The sequence below is a fragment of the Typopeltis vanoorti genome, chromosome 5 (assembly GCF_054136105.1).
Source record: "Typopeltis vanoorti isolate ZY-2024b chromosome 5, IOZ_Tvanoo_1.0, whole genome shotgun sequence".
Lineage (NCBI taxonomy): Eukaryota > Metazoa > Arthropoda > Arachnida > Uropygi > Thelyphonidae > Typopeltis > Typopeltis vanoorti.
The window spans coordinates 126,053,021-126,074,192 of NC_143553.1; the positions used below are offsets into that span (position 1 = coordinate 126,053,021).

General features: G+C 35.4%; 2 protein-coding genes across 2 annotated transcripts in view; one reads left to right on the forward strand and one right to left on the reverse strand.

Annotated features, from left to right (window-relative positions):
* The window catches only part of LOC150106796 (uncharacterized), a 191,949-nt gene extending 182,333 nt beyond the window's left edge, over window positions 1-9,616 (forward strand). The window contains exon 10 of the mRNA XM_090393318.1: window positions 7,386-9,616. Within this exon, the coding sequence (XP_090249444.1) occupies window positions 7,386-7,444 (59 nt within the window). The 3' untranslated portion in view covers window positions 7,445-9,616. The remainder of the gene's footprint in view (window positions 1-7,385) is intronic.
* LOC150106797 (uncharacterized) overlaps window positions 1-21,172 on the reverse strand; it is a 128,447-nt gene that overhangs the window by 9,740 nt on the left and 97,535 nt on the right. The gene's annotated exons all lie outside the window — the stretch shown is intronic.

Below are 21,172 nucleotides of genomic sequence, written 5' to 3' on the forward strand. Positions count from 1 at the left end.
AGGTTGAGATGGTTTGGTCATGTGATGAGGAGGGAGGACGAATATGGGAAGAAGGGTCATGCAGATGGATGTGCAAGGAAGGCGGAAGTATGGGCGGCCAAAGAAGAGATGGAGGGAGCTGGTAGAAGAGGACTCGAGGATGACGAACTTGGATGTGGTGATAGCCCAAGACAGGAAGGTGTGGAGGAGACTCATTATCAACAGTGACCCCACTTAAGTGGGAGAAGCTGCAGAAGAAGCAGCTAATATTACATAATTTTTATTTATTTTATTATATTATTATATATATATTTTGTAACTGATTATAACATTCAATATGATCATCTTCTCTTCCTTCTTCTCGGGCATAAAAGCCAATTATTGTTAAAATGGATGTTTTATTCTTTCACATAATTTCATTATCAAGAAGTAAAAATTTATTTTTACAAAATAAATGAGTTTTTGTAAAAATATATGGCAGTTGCTGTTGTTTAATTATGAACTATTTTTAAACAATTTACTTTGGGATTTCATTGAATCATGATTTTATATTTAAACATTTTAAAATCCTGATAGGTTGTTGAAAGTTAAAAGGTACTGCTTTCCTATTCAATCCACATCTCTCATCATTTCTTTCCTAACTAAATAATGTACATTGAGAAAGTAATACAGTCACTTCTCTTCCAATTATTACCATTTGTAAAAACTTTATTTCCTGATTTAAATTTCCATAGTTGAATCTATTTTTCTGAAATATAATAACCTGTAACATCTGTGAAACAAGGAATGAAAATAATTTAACTAAAATAAATATTTATATGCTAATATTTTGCTAGATGAAGCGAGCAAATTTTGAAGAGAGACCATTCTAAAAATGCTATAAAGCTTGTCTCATTCCACTAGTATATATACACCTATCCTTCCCATCTATCCCTTAGAATGGGTTGAGCAACCCCCGAGGGGCTTGCAGTGAATTAATGCAGCCAGTTTGTCACTCCTTTGCTGTATTCCCTAAGGGCAATATTCATTACTGTAATCCATTCCTGCACTAATGATGCCAGAATGTCTCCATTTGTTGATCACATCACCAACCATTGATTTTGGATGCTCCAGTTGAGTGGCAATGGCATGTATGGACATGCCACCAATGTGACAGCCCATGATGATACCTCTCTTGTGGCAACACGACCTGAACCCAGTGGCCTCAAGAGAGGTATCATCATGGGCTATCACATTGATGGCATGTCCATACATGCCACTGCCACTCAACTGGAGCATTCAAAATCAATGGTTGGTGATGTGATCAACAAATGGAGACGTTCTGGCATCATTAGTGCAGGAAAACACCCAGGGCGGCTGCTGAAAATAACTGACAGAGGGTGTTAAAATGGGTGGCACACAAAAACTGGCTACAATCAGTATAGACTATCTGTGATGCGTTCCAAAGCACCAATGGTGAGCACTAATACTGTACAAAAATAACTCTATTTACTGGGTTTTCACAGAAGTGCAGCAGCAAACAAGACAAACATCGCAACAATGAACAAGGTGGCTCATTTTTTTTTTTTATGTGAACAATGCTGATCGTGTTTTTTTTTTAATATCGTTGGTATGACAATGGTTGAATGGGTACCAGAGGGTCAGGCAGTTAACCAACATTATTACCTTAAGATTCTGGCCAAGCTGAGAGAATGAGCGAGAAGAAGAGAACTGATCTGTGGAAGAACAATGCCTCAGGACGACGCTCCAGCCAACAGTCTGTAAAGCAGTATCTGGTTGATAAGAGGATCCCAGTGTTGGACCATTCACTTTACTCGCCGGACTTAGCACCATGCGACTTTTACCTTTTTCCAAAGTTGAAATCCGCATTGGAGGGCACCCATTTTCAGTCAGTGGATGAGGTAAAGGAGAAAATGGTAGCACTGCTTCCAACAATGGAAAATTTGTGTGCAACAGTGTATAGATAGAGGAGAGAAGCATGTTGAATGGGATAACAATTAAGTTGTACAAAGTTAATAATAAACCACATTTTTGCAACCAGTCTCATTATTTAATACCACCTTGTGTGTATATATATATATATATAGCATGAAAACCAAAATCACCCATTCTCAATTTTTTAAAAACTTTTTAAGCAATTGTTGCAAAATATATATACTTTTTTTTTTTTACAACTATATATATATATATATATTTTGCAACAATGCTTAAAAGGTTTTTAAAATATATTGGGAATGGGTGATTTGGTTTTCATGCTATCACTCTGGATAAGAAAATACATATTTCTCACAACATTCCACAGACCACTTGCCTATGAATCTTCTAATCCCCAAGAAATCCAGGAGACTAGACTCGAGCACAGTAATCCAGATGTGGACGTATCAAGGCCTTCTAAAAAGGAATAACTTATCTCTACTTGTTAATGTGTTCTTCAATAGCCAAGTAATCGTAGCAGCATGTCCTCTAAACTTGAACTCTATCCACCACCACTCCTAAATCTCTAGCCTCATCTATTTCCTGGAATATAGTGACATCAATGTGATACACAGTTTGTAATCAATTTATTCCAAAATGCATAACTTTACATTTCTCCACATGAAACTGACACTTACCGAAAGCTTATTTAAATTGTACTGCAAGCTCTCCACATCACTGGATTAGCTGTTACTCTACCTAATTTTGCATCATCAACAAACAACTCAATATTTTCTTTCAGATTATTTCCTATATCATTTACATACAAATTAAACAGCAATGGTCCCAGCACCAAACCTTGCGACACACCACCATTGACCTGTTTTTGCATTGATTCTGCCCTTCCATATACTGCTCAAAACAATTAGGGGATATTTTAGTTTCTGTCGGATAATTATAACTATTGGGTACTTTATACGTGAATAAATATTTCTTAGTTATGGATAGGGTGTAATTGATGAGATACTCTTTAAATAATGATATTTATTATAAATTTAACAAATTATACATTTTAGCGTGAAATAATTTTAACAAGAATAGCCAAAAACGCTTTTGTTAATGTTAATGGGCGTATATGGTCTCCATTAACAGCCAAAACAGTGGTACATCTTGATTGCATGGACCAGATAAGATGATCAAACAGTGTGGGATATTTCCCACTCATCGTAATTGCTCTTCTGTGAGAGCAATTTCGAGTTCTTGAAGTGATTGTGGTGGCACCAGTTGAACAGAAACGCACCTACCTAAAGCATCCCAGGCATGTTTAGTTGGATTACAATCCGATGAACAGGCAGTCCAGTCCATTCTTTCAATACCTTCTTCCTCAAACCACTCTTGTACCAAATTTGCACAGTGTGGACAAGCATTGTCATCCATAAAAATTAATTCTTGGCCAATTGAACTATAGGTTCCAAAATCTCATTGCAGTACCTTAGGGCTGTTAAGGAACAGTTTCTAATAAAATAGAGATCAGTATGACCACCTATACTTATTCCAGCCCATACCATCAAACTCTCACCTTGACGTTGGGGTATTTCACGAATTAACTGTGGATTATTTCTTGTTCCACTTTCATGCCATATCAAGATACGTTGGTTATCTGGTTGCAGACTGAACCTGGACTTGTCACTAAAAAGTACACAATCCCATCCTCATTTGTCCAATTGTGGTGTTCCTGTGCCCAAATTGTTCTGGCTCTTTTGTCATTTGCAGTAAGTGGAATGCAAACCATTGGTCTTTGAACATATAAACCTATGGCATGAAGACGATATCGAACATTTCGTGTCTCCAGAAAGCAATTCCAAAGTTGCGAAATTACACTTTGATACACAACGCGCTTGAGCGACAACTTGCTGCATCTGTCCAGCTTCTAATCAACCAATGGCTCCAAGTCATGAATTCTGGGATATGATGTTGCTCTGCCATTTTAAACAAAATAATGGGTGGTAGGTGACACAAGTTTACAGTTGAAGTGATAATTATGCACTGTAGAAGTGAGTGCAACAAACCACACTTTTATACCCCCCACATGCTAATATGGCTAAGACACGTTTCGACAAGTCTTAACATGATTTTGTACACAGTTGTGTGTTCTACACTGTTGTATATTAAGAATATTTTAAAATAAATGTGCTACATTTGTAAATTATTTTTTTATAACTTTATAATTTACAAGAAAACCAAAATATCCCCTAATTATTTTGAGCAGTATGTGTGTGTGTATATATATATACACCACTTTTTGATATCTGTCCAGCAGCCACCCACTTATCCACTGTCATATCCATCTCCATTTGTTCTAATTTGCATACCAGAGTTCCATGTGGTATTCTGTCAAATGCCTTTGCAAACTCCAGCAGAATCATGACATAGCCATTTCCTTTATCCAACTCTGCTGTTACTCTATTATATACAAAGAGTAAATTACTAAGACATGACCAACCCTTCACAAAGCCATTTTGCTCCTCGTACGATATCATTTATTTATCCACCCATTCTTGAATTCTCTTTTTCACCAATTTTCTAGTACTTTTACCACCCATGCTTGAGATACCAATCAGTATATACTGCAGTCTTAGAACCTCCCTTATGCAAGAGAATTATTTTGCCCTCTTTCTACTCCCTTGGAATTCTACCAGAGCTAGACTTAAATTAAACAGCCTAGTTACAGGCATTGCCATTACCACAGCACATTTTCTTGCAAAACCTGAGCTGATATCCCATCTAATCCCACAGCTGTATTTGCATTGAGATTCTGCAATATCCTAATAACCTCCATTTCATCCACCTCTGTTCCTGCATTAGTGTCTGTCACATATATTAAAGCAGTAACCTCACCAGGATTATATACCCTTGCAAAGTGGTCACTCAGTAACTAGACTATTTTATCTGCTTCTGTCACCACTATCACTCATTAAGGTTAATCTTCCATAGTCATTCTTCCTTTTACTTACCATATATATATAATGAAAGAACTCATTGAGATTTCCTTTGGCCTGCTTGACTATATATTCTTCTCAATCTGATTTTGTCTTCCTTGCATGAGCTTTTTTTTCATATACCCTCCACAGCATTCTCTTCTGCAGGTCGTGCTTAATATTACTCATCCAACTCCTACCCAATTAACCCTTCTTACTTCAAGTCTGCAATTTAATATTGCTTCTTCTAGATGACCCTTAATTATCTCCCATGCACTACTAACATCCTTACCCTGCAGTGTTTTATGCCATGGTACAGATTTAAGTTTCTTAAGCTTGTCATAATCACCTGCCTTGTAGTTCCACATATACCCCTTCTTGACAGAATATTCCTAGTATTGTACACTCTCCCAAATTAAGACTGCATGGTCACTTTCACCAATCAGAGGCTGATCCTATGACCAGGCCCAATACTCTCCCACCACCACATGCTGCCTCAAGTAATTATCTCTCAGTAAGTGCATAAATTCAGTTTCCTTCTCACTATATGATCTTTCTTCCTTCCAGTCTATATATATCCATGCATTGTGATGAGATACTTAATAATGAATTTATTTTTTAATGTGTATGGTCATTTCATTAAATTTCATAGTTATTTTATCGCTGTGTACAATCTCTAAATATCACTTTTTTTTTCTCCTATTATCCCTCACTATTCAAAGTGAAGAATAAACACATTACACCAATTTAGTAGGGGTTAGGGAAAGATCTGCTTGCTATTTATATTTTATAAATATGGTCACGCAATGTGATTAAAACTTTGTTTTGGTCGCATTTATTTTAAGACCAACTTTTTTTTGATATTTTGTTTCTAATTTGCTTGTATATCAGTGTATTTTGTTTATATCAAGAGTATGTTGTCTGCATCATCTGCCAAATGTAACATAGAATTCCTCTTCTTACACATACAGCTTTTTTCATAATCCAATCAATGACTTTTAAACAGTAAACCAAACATTAAACAACTTGTCTCATTTGAGATAAGGACTAGGATGAAATAGGATTGATAAAGAAGTAAAAGTTTTGTTTAAAACAATGTTCACTTTCTTGATACATTTCTTTGATGATTATTCTCAAATATATAATAATAATTAACCATGTTTCTCTATGAATACTGTCCAATGCTTTGGAAAAATCTATAAAAATTTAGGTATAATGAGCTTTTAAGTTTTGTGCTTTGTTAAAAATTTGATGTGCAATACTCCCACCTGTTCTAAAACTAACTTGTTTGTGTCTTAATACCTGTACTATTTTATTTTTAATCCTATTTAACAGTGTTAAATATAGAAAATAAGGGGATAAACATCCTTTGTTTTAATAGCCAGTAAGCGAAACTAAAGATCGATAACTACGATCTATAAGTTTCATGCCGAAAAACTATCGGCGAAGGCAATTCGAAGTAAAGGTGGAGCAAGTTCCCTCACTATTCTTGATATTTTCTCATAATGTAAAACACAGCTCCTAGGAGATGTAATACTGTCATTACATTATGAGGAGAGGTCACTACCCAGACCGGTTTCAACCTTTTTTTGAGGTCTGCATCAGTGAGTAGGTAGACCTGAAAGATATCAAAGCTTAGTGAAAAGAACTCGCATACCTTCATTATACAAATGCCATAAAGGTGTAATTATATTTTAGTTAAGATAAAAAGCCAAATGGCTAGTTTTCTGGCAACATAAATTGCCTGGACACTCATCTTCACTACTCTTATCCTTTTCAATTAGCAGCAAACCTTATAGCATTAACTTGCTTCTTCTCTTTAGAGCATATTTTCCTTGTCACCTTGTACATTTTTTCAATGTGTCATAATGCTGCAGCCTTTTTGTGCTTCTTCTGCCAAACTGTTCATATCTTTTAACTTATCTTTCTGTAATTGCTCATATGAATTTCTTTAATTCTTTGAGATATAGCTTTTTTTTTTTTAAACATTTTATGCTTCTTTAAATTTCCAGATTTTGTCTAATAACCAATCTTTCTTTTTTCCCCTTCATAGCACCCAGCCTCTTGTCACTTCATTATATATCATTTCATTTTAAAATTTTTCCATTACTTCTCAATCATGTCTTCTGGGATTTCTACTTTCTCGCTTCTCTTTTTCTAAAATTTCAACTTGATATTTTATCATAAAAGAAAATTTTTCCTTTACTTCACTGTAATGTTAATTTCCAATAAATAGTGAACTTAGGAACTGCCTATCTTTTGACAAGTCACTACAGATTTCTACCTGGTTTGGGTGAAGAATTTACAACAGTGCTGTCAGGGAAACTCTAATTAGGCAAAAATGTTGTGGCACCTCATTCTCCATAAGTTTGTATAATGTCCACTTTTAGAATCTTCAATTTCATAGTACAAATAATATGAATATTTTATCCTTCTATAAACATAAATTACATTATTTACTGCTAAATCAAATAGCCTAAAAAAAAAATAATAATTTTTTCCCCCATTCTGTAGAACGACGGAGGCAAGCAGTCAAACAGAAGCAAGATGTGTGGGATGGAATTATAACGTGAAAACCAGAAAACCTCAAGATATTCTTTATTTAACTGTAAAGGAACAGAATTTTAATGGGCAAATTATATTTTTAATAGTTAGGTCATGGACGTTGTTGCTCTGTTGCCATGGCCAACATGTGCATACTGCTTGTAAACATGTTTTCACCAATTCCTATTGCAGTATTATCTTTATATTGTATTTTATAAAAACTGAAATGTAATTAGTGCTTACAATATGAAGTTTTTTATGAACTGCTTTATGTTTTCTTTTGTACATAAAAAATTACATCATGAAATTAAGATATTTAAAGAGAGGTTATTTTTTTAATCTTGATGAACTGGAACATTCACTGGTGCTGCAATAATTTGACTTGTGATTAGCAATTCAGATTGCCATTGTCATAAAAAAATTGTTTGGCAAGCTATTTAAACTGGAGTTAAAATATTTCTTAATCATGTGCCTTTGTAAAATTCACGATTTCCTTTCACTTTTTTTTTTAACCTCTGAACGATACATTATTTTTGTGTTTAATAATGTTAAAGCCCTGTAACCATCAAAATAATTTTTGCAAAAAAATGTTTTATTACTGATTTCTTTCAGTTTTCCTATTATTTATAGAAAACTATTTATTTATAAACTGCAGTATTAGTAATAATTATCCATATTAAAGAAAAACATCAGTGAACAGGGAAATTTTGGCTGTCTTCCTGATATTCATTCTTACAGTTTCTATTGTGTCACATTTCTATTGTAACAAGTATGAACCCATCTAGTGTTCAAATTTGTAATTATCCTTGTATATTATATTATACTTAACAAGAAATAATATTCTTGTTTTAATTCTATACCCAAGTGTAAGCATAAATGTGAAGTATCTTCATAATTAGTGTACTTGGTATATAGAGGCTATTTGACTTCACATCAGTTGCCTTAGTACCCCATAATGTAAAAATATTATGGGAAAGGTCATTACCCAGACCAGTTTTGACCTTTATTGAGGTCTCATCAATGGGAGTCAGACCCAAGGAGATGCCAAGGTTAAATCAATGCAGAAGTCATTTTCCATATACAAGTAGGGGAAAAAGTATCACTATTTTTAAATATTCTGGATGAGGATTAGTTGTGGAAAGTTGTTCAACTTAGTTACAGTGTGCATCGCACTTCACAAGAATATTTGTCAAGTATAGTATATACTTGTAACTTATTATATTATACACTGTAACTAAGTGAGAAAAACTTCACAATTGTAATTATCCTTAATTCTCTTAAGAATCTTGTCATTTGAAACAGTTCTTGTTATATCACTAAATTTATTGAGTTTTTATAAATGTTTAATAATTCTTAATGGAATTATAGATATTATTATTCCCCTTTGTATTATATTACCTGCCTTAGGATCAACATGTAAAGGATAGTGGTAATTCATAAAAATGATTATAAAAATGGTAAATCTAATGAAGAAAAGCAAAGTGTTTTGGGGAAGTGAGATGGATGGTTGTTATAGCACAGTAAAGGTATCTTGTATAAACAAGTTTTTGTCTTCATCCATATTTGCTGGACAGGTATGAAAAATTATATTTTGTTTAATGTTTACTTCAGTATTTTTCTCTGTGAAACAGATTTTTAAAGGATCTGTGATATCTTACTATTTCATTCTGTAAAAACTAATAGCTTTTCATTAAATGACAACAACAGAAAATGGTTTTATAGAACCTCAAGAAGAAAAAAAAAAGCTTTGCCTATTGTGTAAAACAGTATAATTTTTTTTTTATATGGTGTAAATATTTTCTTATCCAATGAGGTCATTTTATTTTCACAGGTCTTTTTGTCATCAGATATGTAATTGTTCTTAATCTAATGTGGATGCAAGGCAGATAATTTTACATAGACAAAGAAATTTTAATATTCTGACTAATGAATAAATAAGTAAATTTAGTTTATAATGTAAATGTGGTTTGAAATTTTTACAAAATTCATCAAAGTGAGCTGTAAACTAAATAGCAGTAATCCTTAAACCGCTTTATTCAAAGAATTGCTAGAAAAACAGATTCGACTATTCTTTAGTTAATTTAAATCACTAATAGATATAAACATTTAATGTCCTCCTCCCACACTTAGGAAAACAAGCCAGTAATAAAAGCTTTCTTAAGTCTGAATTGCTCAAAATCTTGGGATGTGATTTGTAATTATAAAACATGCAGATTAAGGACCTCAGTGATAGCTCCTTGTTTCTTCTGTTTATTTATTTGAGATGTAAGATCGCCACAAAGAGAAAAAAAAATTAGTATTCAAAAAGCAGTTTGTATAATAACTCAACCTATGTTTCACCCACAAGATAATCATTATAGAAATATGCTATCAAGGTAATTCTGTTATAAAAAAATATATGTACTCAGCTAACAGACTGCTACAGTTCTTCCATTGGGATTTTACATTTTGTATATTATAGTTTTCAGGTGCTATGATAGAATTTAATCATACTGGTCTCAAATCCTAACAAGCATAAAGATGAGAAAGGGTAATTATGAACTGATTGTATATATGTCATTTGATCTGGTTTTCATACTCTGATTACTAGGCAACTATACAGAGATTGCAATGAATAACAACTAAACTAATTAACAACTTGAAGATGTTATTCAAAAAGAATGGTGCAAAGTCTGCCAGAAACTATTCAAAACTTTGAGTCCATTCCAAGAAGAATTCAGGCTGTACTAAAGAAAAAAGGTGGTCTAACACCATATTTAAAAAAAATATATATATATATGTGTGTGTGTGTGTGTGTGTGTATATATATATATATATATGTGTGTGTGTGTGTGTGTGTGTATATATATATATATATATATAAGTGTTTCCATTATTTTGTCCAATCCCTATATATAAATGGCTATCCGGTTTTGATGATGCTCATGTAACGAGGAGGAAAAACTCTTCAACTGGATATGGTTTAAAATTAGTGATAGTCTTGAGCTATCTCTAAAGGGGTACTGATTTATTTTATTTTATTTTTTATATAGTTGTAATTAAGAATTAATGAGGTAAAAATATAAACAGTTAAAAGTAAACTATCCTCTCCTCTCCCATAGTCCTTAATGGACCGTTGGGTCACTCATGGCTGAGCCATGAATGTCTACTGGGCGATGAATTAAGGCAGATAGCACCCATCTCCTCTTCTGTCTTTGTCTCTATGTCCTATGGCTATATGTTCACGGGTCCTGTTTGCGGGATGAAAAACCCCAGGATAAACTGGGGAAAAATCCCTGCTGTCCACTCCCAAGACCGGTTAACTTGGCTATGGCTGAGGAAGATCCTCCTCCTCACTCCTTCCCCAGATATATGATTGCGAAGCGCACAGCCACTAGGCTAACCGCACGGACAAAAGTAAACTACTAAATAAATAAGAAAAAATAAAAGTAGATGTGATTATTTAATAATTTTCAAATTTACACTTTAAATTACTGAGGGATATTGACCTAATGTCCAATCCTCACCTCATGGTGTGCTCTGTTAATAGTTCTCCTCCTGGATACTGAACAAATGAGAATAGACTGGCAATTTGGAATTTAGCTGAACCAACTCTGGCATATATTGGCTTAGACCCAAAGAAAACAATGGTAGAGCATAAAAAGTTGCATGCCAGTTGGGACATCACTTGATTAAACAATTGATTGTGTCAGGGAACAAGAATGGTGAAAAGTCAGTTACTGGAACAAATTCAAACAACATCAAATATAATAATATTATTCAAGGTAAGCACCATGCCATCAACTTAGAAGTATTAATGGAAAAGAAGTGGAACTGGCACATTAAAGAAGTACCATATCAACATAGTTGGTGTTAATGAAACAAAGAAAAAACATGAGATTCTTCTAAATAAATACAAGATGTTATATTCAGGCAATGATCAGAGAAAGGAAAGAAAACTAGACTTGAAGACAATTTTAAGTAGAGTGAGGTGTGCAAACATCAAAATGGGGAACTGGAAACTGTGCCTGTGGTCCTACAGGCACAATTTCCAAGGAGGAAGAGGATCTTTTTGAGTCATTAAAGAAAACAGCCGACATAAACAGAAAAACAAATGCTGGTCCTTGTCAGAGATAACAGTAGAGTATGAATTGAACACCAGATAAAATGTTTTGGAAAATTTGGAGAAAAGAGCAGAGCTGATAGTAAAGGCATAGTTTTGAACATAAATCCAGTAGGATTTATGTTCAAAACATGGATTAGTCATTACTTATACCATGTTAAAATATGCACAAATTCACAACAGAAAAAAATAATTCCAATTGACTTTTGTTTGGGACATAAGCATACAAGGGATTTGAAATAGGAAGTGGTCACCATTTACTTTTGAGCAAGATTACTATTATTATTATTGACATCTGATCTCCATGAATGAGAGGCTCATAGTGGCACACCATCGCACAAAGCTTGTCCAAATATGCCTTAAACCAATTGAATGTGTGTACATTCACAACACACTTGGGAAATGTATTCCACTGACCAACTACTCTCCATGCAAAAGAACCTGCTCCTCACTTCTCTGCTCACATCTTCATATTGTTTCCAGGGATAGCCTCTTGTTCTACCCCCTTCCTCTCCCATTTTGTGAAAAATTTCTTCCATGTTACCTGATAACGACCCCTGATTAACATGTCTCAATCGCATCCCCCCCCCCCATTCTCCTCTTATTCATGAGGCTTTGCAGTTATATTCTTTCAATCTTGAAAATCTGAATTCCATACTGAGAAAAAAAAAATATGTAAAAAAAATTTTTTAAGAAAGTTCAGCAGTTTGCAAAGGTGAAGTATAGACTCAAATATATAATGATTCAATTTTTTTTTCAAAAAAAATAAACTGTGGAACCCTTGGTGCAACCTCCAAAGAAAATAAATATACTTGCTAAAAAAAAAAAAAAACTTGGTATGCAATTATTATTATTTGTCACCTCCAAGGAGTCCAAAGACTCGTCAAGAGAGGGCATCTGCTCTACAACTCTAACTACATCTATCGCCGACCACCACTAGTATTTCCACGGACAATCACAAACATCCATGCACACGGCGGGATTCGAACCCGCAGCCTTTTATCTGGGGAACGGATACGCTAACCACTCGGCCAGCGAGGCTTTGTCTATATGACAAAAATTGTGGCTTTTAAAGAACCATCTCCAGTCAGAATTAAAATCATGATTGAAAATAAATCATGACTTTCCGTGGAGTCAGCAGACTCATTGTTTATACCAGTATGATACATGTGGATAAAGTGCTCATTCAATAACTCCACAATATTGTTTGCAAAAGTCACTCTGCTGCCATGACCAGTGTGTCAACTTACCATAATTATTCTTTCTCTTGCTTGCCATATAGCAGAAGAATTTCCTTGAATTAACCTTGGCCTCACCAGCCAGTCTTCTCTCATACTGCACTTTTTTTCTTTTTTTTTTACTATGCTTTCCACCTTCCTAACCTGCACTTTATAATACCTCCTCCATAGCATTTTCTTTTTCCAACATTGCTTGCTTGATTTCACTGTGCATCCATTTCACTTCTACTCTATTTACTCACTTAACCCTTGGTATTCAGTTATACATTGTGTCAGATACTACCTTATGAATTTCCATGCACTGTCAACATCTTTTCTGCACAGCTCATCTACCCCAGTGTATTAAATGGTAGTTGACTACAGAGCTTCCCATAATCACCCACCTTATACTTCCACATATATCTGTTTTTGGTATTAACCTTTTCCTGTATTGCCACTTCCAAAACAAGCATTTCATAATCACTCTCACCAAATAGCAGCAGTGTCAGTACTGCATTAACTACATCTTGTGAAGTTATAACCAAATCCAAAACATTAAAGCCTCTATTTGCTTCAGTCACATACTGCGTAAGATATTTATCTGTCAGAAATTCAGCATACTCACTCTTCTTGTTTTTGTACACTATCACCTCCTTCCATTCTACATTCCTGTAATTAAAGTCTCCCATCAGGATTACCTTCTTTTTACATGCCCAACCAATTTGCCTAAACATTTCACAATCAGTATTCTCTACATTCCCTGGTCTATAACAGCAACCTATCAGATATGCAAGCTTGTTAATTTCAACTTCACACCACACAGATTCAAAATCGGTGCATGTACTATCAAATTCCACACTTTGTAGACAATTCCTCTGCAATCATTAACAGCACTCCTCTCTTCACCTTCCTATCTTTCATATCATATATAAAAGAAGCTGACATTGATATAAAAGTTTCAAACATCCTAAAAATAACAGAAAAGATCAATAATATTTTCAAACCTAACCAAATTCAAACACAAGAATAACAGTTTATCATGTTTTGGCACAACCTTAAACTGTACATATGGAAATAAATTATGAACAAGAAAAACTGGAAGTTTTGCTACTAGAAATTGCATCAATCACATGATTGCAAGAGGCTGGTGCAGCCTCTACATACAAGTAGCCTGGTCATGAAGATACTTCACATGCAAACTGTTTGTTTACATTTGATTAAATGATTAAACAAGAACTCTGGCTTCTTTACAGTTTTGTGAAACTTTTCGTAGTGCTATCTCCAAAATACTATTTCTTTGTCTCCAGTACATTGTACTACAGAGAATATTAAATCATGCAAATATCACATGAAGCGCTATACAGAAGACTATAAACCTCTCACTTGAAACAGCTTCAGGGCAAATTATGTGCTAGATACAGTGGCATTTGACTTACTAGTGGTCTCTTTGTTGCATGTTATTTTCCTTTATCAAAACCATATTCCATTACAATTTCAAAAACACTTCACAATCATTATGAGTTGCACTAGAGCACGTCATACTTGCTTCAAACCATGAGTTTAACTTACGAGGATGGTCTGAAAGGTTCTCAGACTAACAATGAAAAAACGAATTTATAAATAGCAGAACAGAACATTATTGAATATTGAACGGAAACATATCCTGCAAATCGACAAGGCCATAATAATAGACAGACAAGACAATGAAACAATGCTTTGAATATCGGAAACAACAGGCCATAAAATGTGACGAAAACTCAATCAACAACCCCACATAATCTCCGAGTGTTGGAAGCTCCATAACATAAAAATTAGGTCACAACTCTAATCAATAGGCAATAACACAAGCACTCTAAAGCAGAAACACCAAGCTGACGTGACATTGCCTACACCTCTCCCATGAGTTCCAAAAATGACGGGCAGTCAAAACAGCTCGTACCTTGTTAACCCATCCCCTGAAGACAGCCAACAACATCCAAAAAAGGTATGCCCAAATTTTCTTCCTCTATTATTTCTGCATATATCTGTCTCTATATATACTAATGCCCTAAGAATTCTTGAGTAAAGGGCCAATGAACATAAAAAAAAAGGGGGCACTCCTAAATGAAAGCAGACAAAATAGCCGTAAAAATAATAGTTCTTTTTAAGAGGAGTAACATGGGAATTCTCCCAGAAATAATACCGAATTTATAATTTCAAAATCACTTTAACCTGAATACCTTCAGGTTAAAGTGATAAGATTTTCAGAACATAACAGGAGAAACAACAGAACTGCTTGCAAATCATATATTGGATATTTTGCAGAAACAGCAGCTGACTGAGAAAATTACTGATTTTTTGCAGATAACTACAACACCAACTTCAGTGGATACAAACGAAGTGGTTCCAGCAATGTATTTTCAAAGGGTTAAAAATGAACATTCATGCTAATGGCTGTGCTGCTCATGTTGTTCATAATGGTGTAAAGACGTGCTGATATTTTGCCTATTGATATCGAAACAATTGTGAATAAAATATTTCAGTATTTCCACATTTACACCATGAGAGTAGAGGAATTGATTTTCTGTGCATTTACAGAAAATGAATATAAGCATGTTCTAGGTAGTGTACAAACAAGATGGTTTTTATTACTACCAGCTGTGAATAGGATTATTGACATGTATGATGGACTCAGATCTTACTTTTTAATCACAAGATAAATGCCCTACATTGTTGAAATCATTTTTCAGTAACCAACAATCAATACTTTGGCTCCATTTCATGCAAAGCTAGCTGAAAATATTCCCAGAAACAGTAATGAAAATAGAAAGGGAAAATATTTCGGCGACTGAAGTGGTAGAAGAATTGGAATCGCTCAGACAGAAAATTACAAATAGGAAAACTGAATTTTTCAGTTTTCCTATTTGTAATTTTTAGACAGTACAAATTTATTTTATGATACTTTCCTTGAATATTTAAGCAAATGAACTTATCATTTCCAGCCATTGAAAGCACTTCGCTAGATTAAATTGCAAACTCCACTAACTTGGAATGAAGATGCAAGCAGCCTAAAAGCAATCATCTTGGAGTTCACAATATTATTGTGAACTCCAAGATGAAAGAATGGAAAGACACAAACACTGAAGTGTACAAAAAGTGGTGCAACATGTTTAAAGTGCTCCAAGAGAAAACATTCACTACAAAAAATACCACCAGTTGTTGCATTTGTTATGGCAATCCCAGGAACAAACAACTGTAAAGAGAATTTTTTTTTTTCTCTCATGAGTTCTTTGTGGTCTGATGAAAAGAACCACTTCAAGACCAAGACTGAAAGCAATAACTGTAATCAAGACACACACTTTGACATTTCATGTATCGACTTTTATGAGTGCATCTTAAAAGAACCAACACTTTTGGAAGAAAATGTCTTGATATAAATATAATAATGATAATGCTGATACTCCATAATTATAATGCACACTTTAGTCCTGTGTACTGTAATTATAAGTATTCCATTTTTATGTAAAGCATACCACAAGTGTCCCTTTTTTTTAATTACTGAAAAATTCAAAATGCCCCTTTTTTGTTTTGAAAATCTGGTCACCCATTGCTAATATGTACATTCCCTCCTGATTATTTTCAAAGTTTTACCATTTCATCTTATTTAACTTTGTAAAGCAACTGCTCCAGAATATCTCATTTCTTTGTTTTTTTAGGAGAAGTGTGCAATGGTACAACATACTAGCACCTTTATTAACAGTGATGTGTGACATATGGATATGATATATTCAAAAATTTCTGAATATATCAGTAATATTTTTCTCTCACTTAAGATTATGTTATATAAAACTATGATTCATAGAATTTTAAATTACTTTCACATTTATATAAACATTTATGCCAGATGGTGTATGTTTATTTGAGGGTACAACTACACAGACTTGTCTGTATACTAGTATAATAAATTTATGTTTCTTAAACTGTATTATACACTCATGAGCAGTTGAATTAGAGATACCTGCCATGTTGGCAAAATGGTGCTGTGGTCGCCCTGGCAAATGTAATAGTGTCACGTGACAGGGATGTCATCAGACCTTGTACTGACTGTCTGAGTAATAGTCGAGCACAGAATGGGGAAGACACGAGATCTCAGTGAATTCGATCGCAGCCAGATAGTCAGAGCCAGACGTATGGGCACTCCATCTCCAAAGTCATGCAGGCACTGGGCTTTTAACGGGCCACTGTGTCAAGAGTGTACCGTGAGTACGTGGAATCGGGTAAAACCATAGCCACCAGGGGAAACTGCTGGTATAAAATGTGTCGATGACAGGGGACACCGTCAGCTAACTCGGATGGTAACAGTGGATGGACGGGCCAGTGCCACAGTTCACTTGCCAATTCAATGCTGGACAACGACATGCGAGCAGCCACACCAGGTGGTACCTCTGCTCACCACACTTAATAAGGCACAATGATTACCATGGGTGCAGGAACACAGCCATTGGACCTTCGATGCATGGAAAAAGGTCGCCTGGACTGATGTGTCGAGGTATACATGCCGATGGCAGGAAACGAGTACGTCGCCAAGCACATGAAGCGATGGATCCCTCATACCAGCAGGGTACAGTTCAGGCCAGTGGTGGTGGTGGTATCCTCGTATGGGGACTGTTTACGTGGGATGAAATGGGTCCCCTGGTACATCTACCATCGTCCCTCACCGGCAAACAATACAGGGACCTGCTGTCAGATCATGTGCACCAATTTCTGCGCCTACAACACCCTGCTGCAGGCGACCTGTACCTACAGCAAGACAATGCACCGGCCCACAGCTCCTGAATTGTGGCTTAGTGGGTGGATGAACACTCCATGGACATGAGGATGCTTGGCTGGCTCCTGAAGTCCCCTGACCTCAATCCTATTGACCACATATGATGCTGTAGAAATACATGTCTGGACCCTGCTCCGACCTATCTCTGTGCATTGTGGGAGGCTGTGCAGCGGTCACGGATCAGTTTGTTTCTCCAACGCTTCATGTGCCTTGTGGAGTCCATGCCATGCCGCATCGTCATCAAGGTGAAAGGGGATGCTATCCTCTACTAGGCAGGTATCTCTAATTCAACTGTTCATGAGTGTATATTTAATCTGTAGTTCCTATTTCAAAAAATATCAGTAAATAATTTACTTTCTTTTCATATCCTTTGAGCATGGACCTTTTTGCTATTTTTCTGTAAGAGTAATGCCAAGTTTTTAGCTTGACACTTTTTCTGGATCCCTTTCAAGGACTGCTTCTTATATCCAACATGACTTATTCTTTCATCTCTGAAGAAAACTGAGTTATGTTTCTTCAGCTTTTGCCACTTTGATTTGATTCTTGTTTTCATGCTCCATTTTCCCCCCTCTCAATAATATTTATGTATTTGAGTTATTTATCAAATGAATAGTCAGTTATCAAATGAAGCTGTATGAATCTTCTCAGAATTTTAGTACATTTTCTTTTTTAATGGTTACTCCCTATCTAAAACTAAGATAAAGATTGGGTTTGCTGAAATTATGCATGAACCACAAAAGATATGTGACACATCCAAGGAGGGCACCCACTCCATAACTCTGTCTCCACCATAAGTGTGTTGAGGCTTAAGTGCTGCGAAGAATTCATGTTAGAGGTTTAATGGAATATTAACAGCACTGAGAAAGGATTAAAACTAATTTTAATACCAATATTTTGTCTCCGTCACAGAGACATCTTCGGGGATTACAAAATTTGTGTGTGTTGTTACAAAAACTTTTTGTAACAACACACACAAATACAATACAGAGTGAAACTAAAGTCCTATCTAGGTGGTGCGCCCTCTATAGGCATTTGCAGGCAGCCTGGGATGTAAAGAGGGATCTCTGATAATTAAAATTTCCCAAATTTTGGGAAGTTTAATGCAACCATATTTGTTTAAATTAGGTTCATTCCTGAGTGCAGATGCAGATTCAAAGAAGTCTTTCTTTTTTGAATTTACTATGGTGGAACATGGTAGTCCAGGAGATCCTGTGGGAAGTATCCAAAACATGGTCTGCAAGGCCAGATTGATCATAATCATGTTTGCAGATGTAAGAACTGTGTTCTTCTACCCGGATGGATGCTGACCTGCCTGTTTGTCCGAAGTAGGCAAGTTTACAGGAACAAGGTACTCTATATACAATAGGTACTGAAAGAGGAGGGAGCTGGTCTTTAGTGGAGCGAATAAGGATAGCAAGTTTACGGTGGGGCTTAAAAGATGTATGGAGGTTGTACTTTTTTAATGATCTGGCTATTTTTTCTGAAGTACCACGGATGTAAGGAATGGTGATGGCATTTCTGAAGTCCTGAAGAGATGGTCAGGGAATGGGGAAGGACTTGATTTTTTTTTAATTCTGTAGTCATTATAGCCATTGGAAAGGAAGGTGTTGTGTATGTGTTTGAGTTCGGTTGAAAGGGCAGTTTTACTGGAAAAAAGATTGTGGACTCTATTGGTCAGAGTTTTAATAATGCCATATTGGTGGGAGAGTTTGTGAATGTATATGGCTGTATGAGTAGGTTTTCTATATACAGAGAAAGAAAGGTTACCATTAGGAAGGCGTGTTACTAAGGCATCTAGGAAGGGTAAACTATTGTTATTTTCCTTTTCCATCGTAAACTGGATTCTTGGATGTTTGAGGTGACTGAGAAAGGAATCTGATATGTCTGGGCCATGAGGCCAAATAGAGAACACATCATCTACATATCTTAGCCAGACAGAAGGTTTTAGAGGGGAAGAGTCAATGGCTCATTTTTCAAAATTTTCTATGTAATAAGTGCAAGAGAGGGGTGAGAGGCGGGAACCCATGGCAGTTCAATCTGTTTGTAGATTTTGTTCTTCCAAGAGAAATAACCAGAGTTGATGGCAAAGGAAAAAAGCTCTAAGATATCAGAAGGAAAAACGTTTTTTTTAAGAGTGTTAAGGTGTCAATTAGGGGAATATTTGTAAACAAAGAGATGATGTCAAAGCTGACCAATATATCTGTATTATTTAAAGTAACATTTTCAGTTAAGTTTTTAAAATGGGTGGAGTTTTTTTTTTTTTTTTACATAAGCGAGGAGGGTCAAAGAGTTAGCTAGCTGCATTTGGTGGCATCTACTATAGATCTTAGGGGAGAATTAGGTTTGTGGATTTTGGGTAAACCGTATATCCGGGAGGAACGAGAACAGAATGGTTAGAGTTTTTTTATGTTTCTTCCCAGGAGGCCAGGAAAAAACTTTTTTAACTTGAGTTTTTGTGGGATTGTGTTCCAGTGGTATGTAGGTAGCACGGTCATGGAGAATAATATCCATTTTCCGATTACATTTGGAGGCATTGAGAACAATAGTGGCATTACCCTTATCAGCTCTGGTGATGACAATACTTTTTTCTTTCCATAATTTTTTGAGGGCAGAGAGTTGACTGGAAGATAAATTAACTTTAGGAGGTGAAGAACAGGAGAGAATGTTAGCTACGTCAAGTCTGATGTTATTGGCTCTTTCTGGAGCTAAGTGACAGATTCCGCGTTTGATGTTGTACATAATATCCAATACTGGAACTTCAATAGGTGCGACGCCAAAATCGTGTCCGAGGCTTAGGGCACTAATGGCATCTTCGCTAAGTCTTTTAGAAGATAGGGTGCCTACTGTATGGAGCGGTTGAACTTCAGGTAGCGGTTTAGATCTGTCTCCACCACTCAAATTTACCAACTATAGCTAACAGCATCTACTGCCCACCACTGCTAGTATTTTCACAGACAACACAAACATCCATGCCCATGGTGGGATTCTAACCCACAGCCTTTTGGCTGGAGAGTGGATATGCTAACCACTCTGCCAACCTGGTCGATATGGGGACAATGTATCATGTCTTGAATATGTTGCTCAAATTGCTGGTTTGATCTCAATACTAGGTAGTAGCCACTATTACAAATTCCCTATATATTTTCATCTCACAGCCATCTGAAGAGATTACTAATCAACAATGACTGATAAGATTGTTTTGTGTTTCCTCCTTGTTAATTTATGCATATCTTTTAATGAAAAGATATGCATAAATTCATTTACCTCTTTTCAACCTATGTATTTAAATATCAACATAAAATGGTGTTATTTTGTCCACATCCTGACCTGAGCAGAAGAATCTATAAAAAGGTATTTGCTATTATTATTAGCATTGTCTCTTAAGTTCTCAAAATGTTTAGGCTTTTTTTTTTCCCTCTCTTAACTTCTGTTTCAATCTCTTACAAGAACCAGTTTACTTTCTATTATCCATCCCTGCTGATGATTCAATAAATTATTCCATATCAAAACTGTCTGATAATAGGCAAAAATAACTTCAAATTTCCAATTCTGATATTTGTACACCTCACTAAACTGGTTACCATTCGAGAAGTATTGCTATGTATTGCCATAACTTTTCTTGATCACCAGA